The sequence below is a fragment of the Paramormyrops kingsleyae genome, chromosome 10, assembly GCF_048594095.1.
Source record: "Paramormyrops kingsleyae isolate MSU_618 chromosome 10, PKINGS_0.4, whole genome shotgun sequence".
NCBI classification, from domain to species: domain Eukaryota; kingdom Metazoa; phylum Chordata; class Actinopteri; order Osteoglossiformes; family Mormyridae; genus Paramormyrops; species Paramormyrops kingsleyae.
The window spans coordinates 6,443,867-6,458,085 of NC_132806.1; the positions used below are offsets into that span (position 1 = coordinate 6,443,867).

General features: G+C 39.6%; 1 protein-coding gene across 2 annotated transcripts; it reads right to left on the minus strand.

Annotated features, from left to right (window-relative positions):
• Window positions 1–1,660: 1,660 nt before the first annotated feature.
• Window positions 1,661–13,984, minus strand: LOC111860071 (perforin-1-like). 2 transcript variants are annotated; one of them, XM_072717200.1, is made up of 3 exons: window positions 13,967–13,984; window positions 7,536–8,090; window positions 1,661–3,078 (listed from the first exon to the last, which is right to left on the minus strand). In XM_072717200.1, exons 2-3 carry the CDS (start codon window positions 8,060–8,062, stop codon window positions 1,860–1,862), a joined length of 1,746 nt encoding a protein of 581 aa, XP_072573301.1. In that variant the 5' UTR covers window positions 8,063–8,090; window positions 13,967–13,984; the 3' UTR covers window positions 1,661–1,859. The 2 variants fall into 2 exon arrangements, with proteins under 2 accessions (XP_072573301.1, XP_072573302.1); XM_072717201.1 differs by lacking the exon at window positions 13,967–13,984 and adding an exon at window positions 9,832–9,906.
• Window positions 13,985–14,219: the final 235 nt, after the last annotated feature.

A 14,219-nucleotide genomic window follows, 5' to 3' on the forward strand; every position in this document is an offset into this window, starting at 1 on the left:
TCTTGGATCATCCCCTCTGGCTTTGGTGTTCTCGGATATAACAATAAAGGCTGGTTCTACCGCATATTGGGGTCCGCTCCTGTTCTGTCCACTTGCCATAACACATACCATACTCACTAACTATTGAATCTCCGACAGTTGTGAGTAGCGAGCTACAGCCACCATGCAGCTGAGCATGCACAGAGTGCAAATACAACGTATAAATTACGGTATGCAGAGGGGCACCGAATGCAACATGGCTACAGACAGTCTACGAAAAGCAAATGTAAGTGAATTATAAAAGGTTGCTGTGTGTTTTTAATATGATCATTTATCACCTACTTTTTGATTTTCAGAACCTGATACTTCAACCTGTGCAATTCATGGATGTACAAAAATTCTCTTTTGAAAACCATTTTGACCATTTCACTGAAAAGAACCAGTTCAAAAGAATTTGTTACAAATTAGACATCACCATCGTTCACTGGGATAGCTGTGTTTGTATTAGTAGTGTTTCTTGCTAAAACCATATTGAGTTGTAGTTTACGTAGTGCTTTCTCTCTGAGTGAAATTCTCGTAAATACAAATGTGATTCTACATTGTATTAGACTTGTGTACTAATATCTCACGTTGAATAGCGTCCATGACGTCACCGGTTTTCACCCATGGATTTCAGCACATACCTTGCTTATACACAATAGGTTCAATATGTAGCCCTTGGCCTACTGAACAAAATGATCCCACATATAAGCCTATACAGTCAGTTTTTGCTTAATGTCAAGGATTTCCAACCAACCACCTCGAAACTGTCTTTTGATGGATCTCACCGCCACCCAGTAACATGTGGCTCCTGGAAACAGGAAAAAACAAATAGAGTTTCTTTACAATTTCAGTTTGTATATCCATGTAAGTAAAACTTTTGGAAGTTGGTTTGTGCTTGTTTAGCATCTTGTGACTGCCAGGATTTAAACTAGACCATTTGTGGGCATGTTTGTGCAAGTTGTTTGGGTGTTTTAAGCATTTTATTTTGGGAGGGTCCGATCACTGGTGCTTTTTTCAAATAGTGGGTGCAGGCTAAAGGGGTTTTATGTATTTTCAAAAAAGTTTTATCTTTTACCCAAGTTTACCTACACCTCTGAGCAGGGGCGTTGCTAGAGATTTTGGGCCCCATGAAAGCATATCATATTAGGCCCCCCAGTTCAAACCAATCCAGTTATTTTCCTAATTTTTTAGGAAATTGCCTCTGAGTAAGTAACCAAATCTTAAGAATTTACATTTTTATCAGCAATCCATGGTGGTACAAGATGGTGTGGCATAAATGGCATGTTGGGGGCTGTGCCACATGAATGGGGGTTTTATTGCACAAAAAGCAATTTTTTTTTTGGGAGTAGAACGAAAAATTATTGGTTCAGAGGGATAACCAATTAGATAGTAGAAGAAGGAGGTCCAGGAACTAGAGGAGGTTGGAACAAGATATCTGATTGGTTGGTCTGACATCTGACCAAGATCTGATTGGATATCTCTGTGAACCAATCATTTCTTGTTCTGCCCTCAAAACATTTTTGCGTAATACTCCCACAAGCCTGTGCTACTCAATCAAGAATGAAGAATAAAGCTATTCTCCATTTAGAGAGGAGGATGATGGTCATTAAAAAGGCAACACAGTTATTAGTTAGAAAAGTTGCAGTTGATTTTATTGCAATAGAAATGCATGCTTCTCAGGAATACAACCTGGATAAGCTAAGTGGATTGGCTGCATGGACAGCGGCAGAAAGGGGAGAGCTAAAGCAGCTACTACATCTTCATTGTGGCGTTCATCTCTTCCTCCCTTACGGCTCAGCAGGAGCATGAGGAGTTTCGCCACCTGAGGAGCCCAGCATCTAATTATCACTCCTGTGGGATAACAGAAACGGCAGGGGATCCTCGATGGACTGCCCCCTTCTGAGGTGCTCCAAGAGAATGGGCGTGACGTTGAAGGCATTCCGGGAGGTGTAAAGGTCGGCCAGTCTGGGGTTCATAGGAGCAGGGGCGTAGTCTCTGCAATACTTTCCCGTGAGCCCAGGAGCACACTCCACCTTATAGGAGTAGTAGAGGTTGCCATGGTTCAGCGGACAGATTTCATCATGGAAGCCACTAACAGGATTGATTGTGCACTCTCCCAGCTTGTCGTTCCACTGTTTGTACCATATCTTGTCTTCGTCCCACACTTCCAGCCTCATCTTTGTGTCAGACGAGAGCTGAATGGTACCAAATGAGAACTTGCTGTTCCAGATCGGGTTATTGTTGTTGTGGATCACCCTGGTCTGGGTATTTTTGCTGGCCAGAGCAATGTAGACAAAGCTGTCGGTCTCACCATTGTAGTCTCCCCACAAGCCCCGGGCCCACTTCACCGTAACCGTCACTTGGGCCAGGCCCGGCATAGTTGGACAGCAGTTGCAGTCAGTTTCTTTGCTGGCCACACAGACACAGCGGCAGGGGTCATGTTTGCTGGGTGTCGAACCTCCTGAGCATTTCTTGGAGCAGTGCTTGTATAGGGCCTTCTCCAGGATGTAGTCCTCCACCGCCTTCTTCAGCGCCGCCTTTTTGGCCTCTGGCTTCTGCACCAGATAATGCAGGGGGTGGAGAGAGTAGGTGATGATTCCCGGCGTGGTCTTCAGGCTGTCCAGCCACTTCTGCATGGCTTCAGGCTTGTCTGAAAACAGCAGGTCAGAAACCATGTGCTGACCTCCCTTTACTTCAGTGATCCTTTCTGTGAACTGGCTGTGGAAGCTGTTCTTGTTATTGTGTTTTTTCTTGTCACGCTCACAGAAGTCAGCCTTAGCTTTAACAGCAAAAGACATTATGGAGAGGGAGGCCTCCACCTCCAGGCAGTCTTTCACCTCAGTCTCAGTGTAGCCGTTTAGCGCCGCCTGGCAGAACCGGAATGCGGTGGTGCTGCTCATGCGGCCGCCCAGCTGCACCTTCCTGATGAAGTGAGTCCCGTAGATGTCCAGTAGGCGGCGGTAGTCTTTCTTGGTGACACTGTTATACTGAGGGGGGAGGAGCTCAAAGTTGCGTGCAAACTCCGTATGGAGGGGCGGGCTGTTCTCCACTCGGTACCTGGGTGGGAAGACAAACAAAACATTAACCTCTGCTTAAATAAAGCTTGAAAAACATCCCCAGGTAGGGCTAGCTGATATTGCTAAATATTTTTTAACAAACACTGGTTTGATACCAGATAGTTAACATGCTTGTAATTATACTCCTGTCCTCTAGGGGTCAGTATAATTACCTAGAGGAATATATGGAGCAAGACCCTATAGGGCAAGGGCAGCCATGTTTGTCGAGGCTCAGAATAAAGGAAGGAAAGAAGTGATGTTACTAAGTCCTTATTTGAGGAATGGGAAGCATTCATGGCTCAATGTAAGATGTTTTTCTGAATGATATGGATGTAGTGTTTGTTTAATTTAGTAACAATTATTTGAATGATATACATGTATATTTGTTGGGTTTAGTACAAAGCGGGATGTATGATTTGTGTATTTTCAGAAAGGACTTTCTTTTTCCTGATTTACTTGCATCCGCCAACTTTCTTTTTCTGGCTTCAAGTCCTACCATTGTTTGGACCATCCTCACCTGGAAAAGGACTTTGGTCACCACTTTGGACTGTATGGAAGCATATGTGTAGCAAAATTCAATTTGCAATGCAATATGCAAAATGGCAATACAATATGCAAAATGACAATGCAATATTCAAAATGGCAACGCAATATTCAAAATGGCAATGTAATTCTGTATTTAAATTTACATTTTCCATCACCTCCACGCGTGCAAAATTTGGTGCAGAATGAAATTGAAAATTCTGAAGAATTAGCAAAATTCAATGCGGCTTTGAAAATGCATTCCGAGCTGACCACGCCCACCCTACGGTAATCATTGTGTCAAGGCGGGGATTGGCGGAAGCGTGTTACGTTTAGATCGTTTGAAACATGGCGGCTGGAGATCTGATAAGATCGTTGAATTCATTGGCAGATGAAGTGGAGCGTGAACAGAGAAATAATGTTTTTGAAGCATCATGGTAACACATAGGCTGACTTGAATAATCTGATAAAATTGAACTAGGGAATTCAGATCACTTGAGTAAATAAGAAACTTCACAGAGGCATGTTTCCCTGCTTGAGAAAAAAAAACAAAAAACAAAACAAAACAATAGAAACCCAATAGAAATCATCACAGAAATTCTAATGGTGTCCATTATACAGTAATACCATTATGAACCATTAACTTTTTCAAGTAAAACCATTACAAAATTCCTTTTTGTAGTATATATGTTTTGGGCATTTTTCCAATAGGATTTAACACCAATAAAATCCATCACATACCAGTATACACCATTAAAACCAATGCAATTCCCATTATAACCATTAAATCCATTACTTATTTTCTATTGTGTTTTTGGGAGGGATCTATTGTTTTTTTTTCCCTTTCAAGCAGGGAAACATGCCTCTGTGATCGATCAGATGTCCAGCCGCCATGTTTCAAACGATCTAAACGTAACACGCTTCCGCCAATCCCCGCCTTGACGCAATGATTGCCGTAGGGTGGGCGTGGTGGAATGCATTTTCAAAGCCGCATTGAATTTTGCTACAAATATCCCACGGCCTCATGATGAAAATGCAATCGTAAGTGTCCTGTTAGTCTAAATGCATTTAGGACAAATAACATTTAAATGATAATTTTGCTACTGTTTCTGCTTGGACATGTTACACATATCAAATCAATTTGGGTTATACATTTTCATTTTAATTTTGCTACTTATAAAGCATTAAAATAGAATGCACTTTACAACTTAAGACTACTGTTGGAAATGGCAAATGTAAATAATATAATTTAATTTGCAATTTCATTCTGCACCAAATTTTGCACGTGTGGAGGTGATGGAAAATGTAAATTTAAATACAGAATTACATTGCCATTTTGAATATTGCATTGCCATTTTGAATATTGCGTTGCCATTTTGAATATTGCATTGTCATTTTGCATATTGTATTGCCATTTTGCATATTACATTGCAAATTGAATTTTGCTACACATACAGGACTGTCACAGAAAATTAGAATATTGTGATAAAGTTCTTTATTGTCCGTAATGCAATTAAAAAAACAAAAATGTCATACATTCTGGATTCATTACACATCAACTGAAATATTGCAAGCCTTTTATTGTTTTAATAGTGCTGATTATGCCATACAGCTTAGGAAAACTCAAAAATCCTATGTCAAAAAATTTGAATATTTCCTCAGTCCAAGTAAAAAAATAAGATTTGTAACAGCAAAACAAAATCAAACATTTGAAAATGTCAATTAATGCACTCAGTACTTGGTTGGGAATCCTTTTGCACAGATTACTGCATCAATTCGGCGTGGCATGGAGGCAATCAACCTGTGGCATTGCTGATGTGTTATGGATGCCCAGGATGCTTCAATAGCGGCCTTTAGCTCAACTGCATTATTGGGTCTGGTGTGTTTCAGCTTCCTCTTCACAATACCCCACAAATTCTCTATAGGGTTCAGGTCAGGGGAGTTGGCAGGCCAATCGAGGACAGTGATGCCATGGTCAATACACCAGTTACTGGTGGTTTTGGCACTGTGGGCAGGTGCCAGATCATGCTGGAAAATGAAATCATTATCTCCATAGAGCTGTTCAACAGATGGAAGCATGTAGTGCTCCAAAATCTCTTGGTACACAGCTGCATTGACTCTGGACTTGATGAAACACAACGGACCAACACCAGCAGCTGACACAGCTCCCCAAACCATTGCTGACTGTGGGAACTTCACACTGGATTTCAAGCAACTTGGATTTTGCTCCTCTCCAGCCTTCCTCCAGACTCTAGCGCCTTGACTTCCAAATGAAATACAAAACTTGCTTTCATCTGAAAACAGGACTCTGGACCACTCTGCAACTGTCCAGTGCTTCTTTTCCATAGCCCAGGTCAGACGCTTCTTCCGTTGTCTTGAGTTCAGGAGTGGCTTGACCATGGGAATACGGCTATTGTAGCCCATTTCCCGGACACGTCTGTGAACAGTGGCTTTTGATACCTGAACTCCGGCTTCAGTCCACTGTCTTTGAAGCTCACCCAAATTCTGGAAGCGGCTCTTCTTCACAATGCTGTTAAGTCTGCGGTCCTCTCTCTTGGTTGTGCAGCGTTTCCTGCCACATTTCTTCCTTCCAACAGACTTTTTGTGAATGTGCTTTGAAACTGCACTCTGTGAACAGCCTGCTCTTTTGGAGATTTCTTTTTGTGTCTTACCCTCCTGATGGAGAGTGTCAATGATGGTCCTCTGGACAGCAGTCAGGTCAGCAGTCTTCCCCATACTTGTGATTTAGTTTACTGAACCAAGCTGACTGTTTTTAAAGGCTCAGGGAAACCCTTGCAGGTGTTTCGAGTTAATTAGACGATTCAAGTGATTAGTTAAATAGCCTGCTAGTATAGTTTTTCATGATATTCTAATTTTTTGACATAGGATTTTTGAGTTTTCCTAAGCTGTATGGCATAATCAGCACTATTAAAACAATAAAAGGCTTGCAATATTTCAGTTGATGTGTAATGAATCCAGAATGTATGACATTTTTGTTTTTTTAATTGCATTACGGACAATAAAGAACTTTATCACAATATTCTAATTTTCTGTGACAGTCCTGTATGCTTCCATAGGACTGTGCTATTCATCTCAGTTGCATGGTTATCCATCTCAACACCACTTTTCTTAAGTTATTGTTAATTCCTTATTTATCTGTACATTTGCTGGGGTCATATGCTCACCTTGTAATAATAGTAAATATTCTTTGGTCTGTGAACTGATGGTGTACTTCTCTTTACGTCACCCTGAAATGTCCCTCCCTATGTATAGTATGTAATAGGTTGGTTCTGAGCCAGGAATCAACAGTGTTACAATTTTATCACGATATATATATTTTTTCATATCAGTCATTATTGATATTTATCATGATATAACTCGTCATTATTTCTTTACTTTAGTCCATTTTCACTTAAAATTCCCTTAGACTTGAACATGAAAAAGTTGACAAACTTAAAAGTGAAATTTTACTAAAACGGCTAAATCATATAAAATAAACATATTTTTTCATAGGCGTAACACTATGAAATGCAGACAGTACAGTTTATTGTTGGTTTTTTTTCTCTGACTGTCAAGGAAAAGATCAGACATTGCTGCAACAGGTGCCACCTGTCCCGTATTGAAAATAAATTACTGTGTTCCATTTTAAATCAATACAGGACACAAATTGAAACTGTAATATTAGTAATATATTAGTGTTTATGATTGTAAGCACTTGCATTGAATTTTATTAAACTTTCTTGTGGTTAAAATCATCCTTTGTTATATTCTTCTTATATATTTGTGTGGCTATGAGCCACAAGAAGTGTTTTTAAATAGATCTGATTATAAAAGTAAAGAATAAACCTTATCAGCATTTCAAGAGTTTGTGGTTCATTTCTTGCCCTCTGCATCTTTCCATCTTATCACCCCCATGAGCACTACCCCCCCCCTCACCTGTAGTAGCTGCAGTGGAACTCCTGTTTAATGAAGCTGTACTTGTCCTTCTTGGACATCTCCATAGCTTTACTGGCCTGTTTTGAGTGGGTACCTCCTACCATGAGAGATCCTGATCGAGGGATGATGAGATCCAGTCCCACTTTCCAGCTGATGTCCACCCCACTCTGGCCACTTTCAACAAACTGCTCACTGGATTCATAGACGCTGCTGACCACCTCCTTCTTGCAGTCAGTCTCAGCTCGCCAATCCACTACTGCCAGTGGCAGCTTCTGCTTCTCATTGTTCAGGTACGGGTTGGTGCACAGCGTGCAGGAGTTGTCTGCTTTCCTCTGCCAGTGCTCCACGTCGATGATGTAGGCACCCTTACGCTCCATGGTGACCACATCAAAGCCCTCACCTGCCAGGTTCGACCCAGGTACCATCTGGGCCTTCTGGCACTGGAGGGGGTTTCTCTCTGTAATGCAGTGTGGAAGACCAGGGGGCAGCCAGCACCCCCACAGCCAGAGGACGAGCAACCACCACATGACAGAAGAGAGAGAAGGGGATGATGGTCTGTGAAAAGTGTGGGAAAAGATTGTCACAATATATCACACACTGGATATTAAGGATAACTTTCAAACATTATTCTTAAGTTTATCACATTACTGATTAATAACACTTTGGCATGTGAATACTCCTGTGAAATCACATTGAGGATACTTTATACACTTGTGCACTTGTTCATTGACCACTAGATGGCAGCATTTATGTTTTTTGCTTGGGAGATTGCTCTGCTGACAAGCTTTAGATTTACATGGCATCTGCTGTCTTGGTAACATCAGCATCGTAAAATTGCTTATTAGGCAGATGTTACAGAAACAGTAAACTGCCTAAGAATGTGGCGGGTGGTTTTGTTTAATTGTTCCCCATCATAGGCCCTGTAAGAGTCTCCATCGGAGAGAAATAATAACTTAGAATTTAGTTAAAATTATAAAAGTGACACATGACCATGCAGTACACAAATTGATGCTTGTAGTCAAGATTTTAAAAATAACCACTCACATATTGTGGAACAAGATTTTTCTTCGTTTTATACTAAGTTTGTTGTGTTTGCCAGATACTCGTACCCAGGTAACAGAGGGGAGGAAATCAAAATGGACAGGCTTTTAAATCCAGAAAAGATTCAAAGGATGGAGGCGAAGACAGGCATCAGGGAAAAGTAACAGGGCTTTATTCCAAAGAAACAAAACGCAAAAGGCAAAAGGAAATGGACAGTAAGGGGTCAAAACTAGGCAAGGAGAGCTGGGGACCTAAGAGAGATGGTCATCTTGCCGTTCCACACGCCGACCCAGATGGGCCGCTTTAAACTGGGACCCAAGTCCCGCCATGCAGCAGGCGGCACCTCAGCACCAAACCAGCCCTGATCCCCAACAGGCTTGACTGTTTTATTGACTGTCTCCGACAGTTTCAACTTATCTGGGGATGAGGCTCACTATTTCAAAAATCCTTATCTGTTGATGTGGTATCTTCTGATTGGAAGCACGCTAACATAACACCCATATTCAAAGAAGGGAATATAAGTATTCCATCAGACTATAGGCAAATTATTTTAACTTGCATAACTGGAAAGGTAATGGAAGCTATAATCCAAGTGAAAATGGTAGATTGCCTATATTCAAATAACATTCTGAGGGGTAGCCAACATGGATTTAGAAGAGTTAGATCCTGTTTAACTAATCTGCTTGAGTTCTTTGAGGAAGCTACAAGAAAAATCGATCACAAAAAGGCCTATGATGTACTTAGATTTCCAGAAGGCCTTTCATGTTGTTCCCCACAAACGGCTCTTGCTTAAGCTCAATGCAGCAGGGATTTTAGGAACTATAATAGCTTAGATTGAAAACTGGTTAACAGACAGGAAGCAGTGGGTAGTTATTAGAGGCAGAATGTCACAGTAGGCCTGCGTTCATAGTGGGGTACCGCAGGGTTCAGTTTTGGGAACACTTATTCCTAATTTACATTAAAAATATTGACACCAATATACAGTCATTGCCAAAAATATTGGCACCCCTGCATTTATGTCAGAAAAGGCACCACTTCTCCCAGAAAATTGTTTCAATTTCAAATGCTTTGGTATTGTCAAGTTCATTGCTTTTATTGGCACTGGAAGAACAGAACTGGAAAAGCAGAGAAAAAAAAACAAATATGAGACATTCCACACAAAACATCAAAAATGGCCTGGAGAAAATTATTGGCACCTTATCAGAATTGTAAGAAATAATTGTATTTTAAACATGTGATGCTTCTTCCAACTCACCTGTAGCAATTAACAGGTGCTGGCAATATGGAAATTCCCACTTGCAACCAGTTAAAATGGGGAAATGTTGACTCAATCTTGTTTTTGGGTGACTGTGTGTACCACACTGAGCATGGAGAAAAGAATGAAGAGCAAAGAATTGTCTAAGGATTTGAGAAGCAAAATTATAGAAAAGCGTGGACAATCCCAAAGCTACAGGTCCATCTCCAGAGATCTTAATGTTCCTGTGTTCACTGTGCGCAACATGTACAGTAGGGCCCAGTGTGAAAAAACTTGGTCTCAGTTGTAGGTCATGTCTTACAGCAGGACAATGGCCAGCAATGAGTCCAGATCTAAATCCCATAAAGAACCTGCGGAGAGATCTGAAAACAGCATTTAGGAGAAGGAACCCTTCAAATCTGAGAGACTTGGAGAAGCTGGCAAAGGGATAGTGGTCCAAAATTCCAGTAGAGAGATGTAGAAGACTCATTGATTGTTACAGAAAGTGATTAAAACTTCTTCTTCTTAAGGGTGTGCTACCAAGTATTAACTTGAGGGTGCCAATAATTTTGTCCAGGCCATTTTTGACGTTTTGTGTGGAATGTCTCAGATTTGTTTTTTTTCCTCTGCTTTTTTGTGTTTTTCCAGTGCCAACAAGAAAAATAAATATGAGAATACCAAAGCATTTATAATTGCAACAATTTTCTGGGAGAAGTGGTGTGTTTAACATAAATGCAGGGGTGCCAATATTTTGGGCCATGACTGTATATAGTAAAACTTGATAAAATGCAGACGACACCAAGGTGAGTGGTGTAGCACATACTGAACCAGCAGCACAGAGGCTACAGTGGGATCTTGATTTAATTAGTGACCGGGCTGATTACAAGCCCCCTTACATGTGCATCACAGAATAACAATCCCTCTGAGACCAGGGGAAGGATCCCTCACACTTATTTCTTTTTTGCATTGGTGTTCTTTACAGTTTCTGTTTGTATTCTTATGCTCAGTACTGGCCTGTCACATGACGCATATCATTATGTTAATTAGAGATGGGCGATCCACGTTTTTTAAGTTCCGATCCGATTCCGATACACAACTGCCGATACCGATACAGATTCCGATACAAGAGCTCTTTTTACTTTGTTATACTTTACTTTTTTTTAAGCTAGTAAATACAGATGGAAAAAATGTATGACAAAAAATATTTAATTAGGCTACTACAAACATACATAACGTACTGTTCCACCTCATTTGTTTTAAGCGTTTTTGAGGCATTTGCAGTTCAATATGAATATCTTCAAAGCAAATATACACAAGTGGCGAATGCTTAAAATTTTAACAGTTTTTCTCCCATTGGCATCAGCGCAGTTACACTTTTGTTGCGATGGCAGCCCCTCTTGTATCACAAGCAACGAGTTCGCAAAACAGTCCAATTAAGTTAGCGACTCCCAAATCATCCATTGCTTTGTTTTGTCTCGCAGTTGCGTGCTCTTTGTTAAATGGGATTTTCCATTAAACGCTATTCCCACCTCAAAACCTTATTTTACATAGATTGCAAAACGCTGTGCTTCCGGTTTCTGTTAAAAGCCTAAAATACTCCCAGATCGTCACGTCTTATCTTACGCTCCTCGTACTGCGAAGGGTATGCGCATGACCTCACAGCAGGCGGAAGTCACTGTACTCACACCCACTGAGTAGCAAAAAAGACTTAGGGGCAGTGATAGCGTTCGATTTGAATTCCGCAAAAACACACATGTAAAATGGGAAAGAGCTGTCGTGCGATTGATTGCCAAAAACTAAATAAGTAAGTATAGGACGTGGATCGGTCACGCATGGCCGATTCCCGATCCGTCAAATAGGTCTGGATCGGCGCCGATACCGATCCGAATATCGGTATCGGTGCATCTCTAATGTTAATACAATTAGATGGACAAGACACACAAAATACTTTGAGGATAAGAATAAGGTGCCTACTTGTCTTATGGGGAAATAGCTTATCATTCTAACTCACATTATAATGTCATATACTATAGAGATGGCAATTTCGGCACCCAGGATCGAACCGTTCCGAAGACATCCGAAACTTATGGTCTCGATACGTAGTTTATGAAATGTTTTGAAACATCAGTCATGTGACTACTGTGTCATTGTTCATGGCGAGAGAAAAAAACCTATAAAAAAAAAACCCCGGGAAAAATCGGTGTGTGTTGGGTGTTTGTGGCGTTGTTGGTTTGAGCGAGTAGTTTAGTGATTATTATTTGAAATCCAATTGTATTAGTGAAACAGGTTTGCAGTTAGTGTGATTTAGGCATAAGTATAGTGAGGAACGTATAGTTATAGTAGGTGCAATATCAAGGTTTTGCTTAGATTCAGTTAGAAACATAAATCAAAAAGCTAGAGTACGCATAGACACAGATTACATATACATATGGGTGATTCCTGTTTTGGACCACATATTTGGCTGTCTGTTTTCTGAAAATTGGAATGATTGTATTTTATGTTTTAAACATTTTGTCAGGACTAAAAGGTGGGTGGTGTAGCAGATACTGAACTAGCGGCTCAGCAGCTACAGCGGGATCTTAATTTAATTAGTGACTGGGCTGACACCTGGCAGATGAAATTTAACATAGACAAATGTAAGGTACTCCATGTAGGGAGCAGAAATATAAAGTACAGGTATTTTATGGGACCTACTGAAATAAAGGTAGCTGATTATGAGAAAGACCTTGGTGTGTATGTTGATGCTTCCATGTCTCATTCTCGCCAGTGTGGGGAAGCAATAAAAAAGGCCAATAGGATGTTGGGGTACATCTCCAGGTGTGTGGAGTTTAAGTCAAGGGAGGTAATGCTAAGATTATACAATTCCTTGGTGAGTATAACAGGTTTGCAGTTAGTGTGATTTAGGCATAAGTATAGTGAGGAACGTATAGTTATAGTAGGTGCAATATCAAGGTTTTGCTTAGATTCAGTTAGAAACATAAATCAAAAAGCTAGAGTACGCATAGACACAGATTACATATACATATGGGTGATTCCTGTTTTGGACCACATATTTGGCTGTCTGTTTTCTGAAAATTGGAATGATTGTATTTTATGTTTTAAACATTTTGTCAGGACTATACCATACTTAGTTATGAGGAATGCATGTTTGCCAAGCTCAGGGGTTGAAAATATTATAATTATGGGATTTTTTTCTATATTTCTCCAGACGTTTTCCACCCTGTTAGGGACATGTACATGATAATCACAGAGTTTAAATAATGTACAAGTCAAACAATATTGAACTTTTCTGGGATACAATGTGCCCCTTTTGCTATGATAAAAGTTTCATTCTTGTAACATTAACCGTTTTAATTTTATGAAGAGTACAATGTCAGAATAATGGAATCTGTGCATTTTTTGTCCCCATTTTGTTGTCTTGTATGAGGAATTTTATTCATTAGAAATAAAAGTATATGTAGATGCATTATATGTACCTCATTTAATAAAACAATATACAAATATACCAAACACTTACTGTTGTGATTAGAATATTTTTTTAAATCATTGCTTAACAGGCTGGAATAGAATATAACTGAGTAGGCCTCTTAAGAAGTAGATTCAGATTCAACATAGCCAATGATTTCTCCCTTATTTTCCTGCATTTTTAACCTACTGTAATGTCTGGAATAGCATCAGAATAATAATATTCACAAAATAGATAGGAATAGATAGAATTCATTTAAGAACATTTATACCATTATTATTCATTATCATTAATAATAATACCACTGTAGTAACATAAATAATTAAGAAATACACTCAAATAATAAACCTACAAGTCATTTTAATGAAAATAATAAATATTCTTGTACAATTTCTACTCAGTAGGCTGCATATCCCATACAGTACATAGCCTAACAGGGTGGAACCTAACAGGGTGGAAGATTTCTAGCTAATTTAGCTTTAGCTCTTTGAGTGAGCAACATTTAGCTAGCACACACTCTACAGCTGATCAGCATTTAAATAGCTATTTTTCACATGTTTTAAAAAATATTATTTCCAATAAATATTTCCCATAATATATACTAACAGAGTGGAACTTTAAGGCTGCCTCAAACCAGTGTGCAATATAAAATTGAGAAAAATACAGGAGAGAGTGACAGTTAAAGCTTACCTTAGTCTTCCAGTTGAATTTCCCACAAAAAACAAATGATGTCACTTCCTGGAAATGGCTGTAGGTATTTGTAATCTTTTTAGGGAGCCAAGAAACTAGAGGCTAACAGGGTGGAAAACAAATGCGGGGACATATAATATATTATATAATTACAGAAAACAAAATAAGTTTCACCAGATTTGTTTCTTTCTCTAATGGTAGTATACCATAGTCTATCAAAATAATAAAGAATAAGTTTTGGTTTTTATAATTT

Bases quoted from the DNA above. Each gene is read 5' to 3' on its own strand.
- LOC111860071 (XM_072717200.1), bottom strand. From the start codon at position 8,062: ATGTGGTGGTTGCTCGTCCTCTGGCTGTGGGGGTGCTGGCTGCCCCCT. The intron at 3,079-7,535 runs GTGAGGGGGGGG...CTTCCCACCCAG, and splicing joins TTCCACTGCAGCTACTACAG to GTACCGAGTGGAGAACAGCC.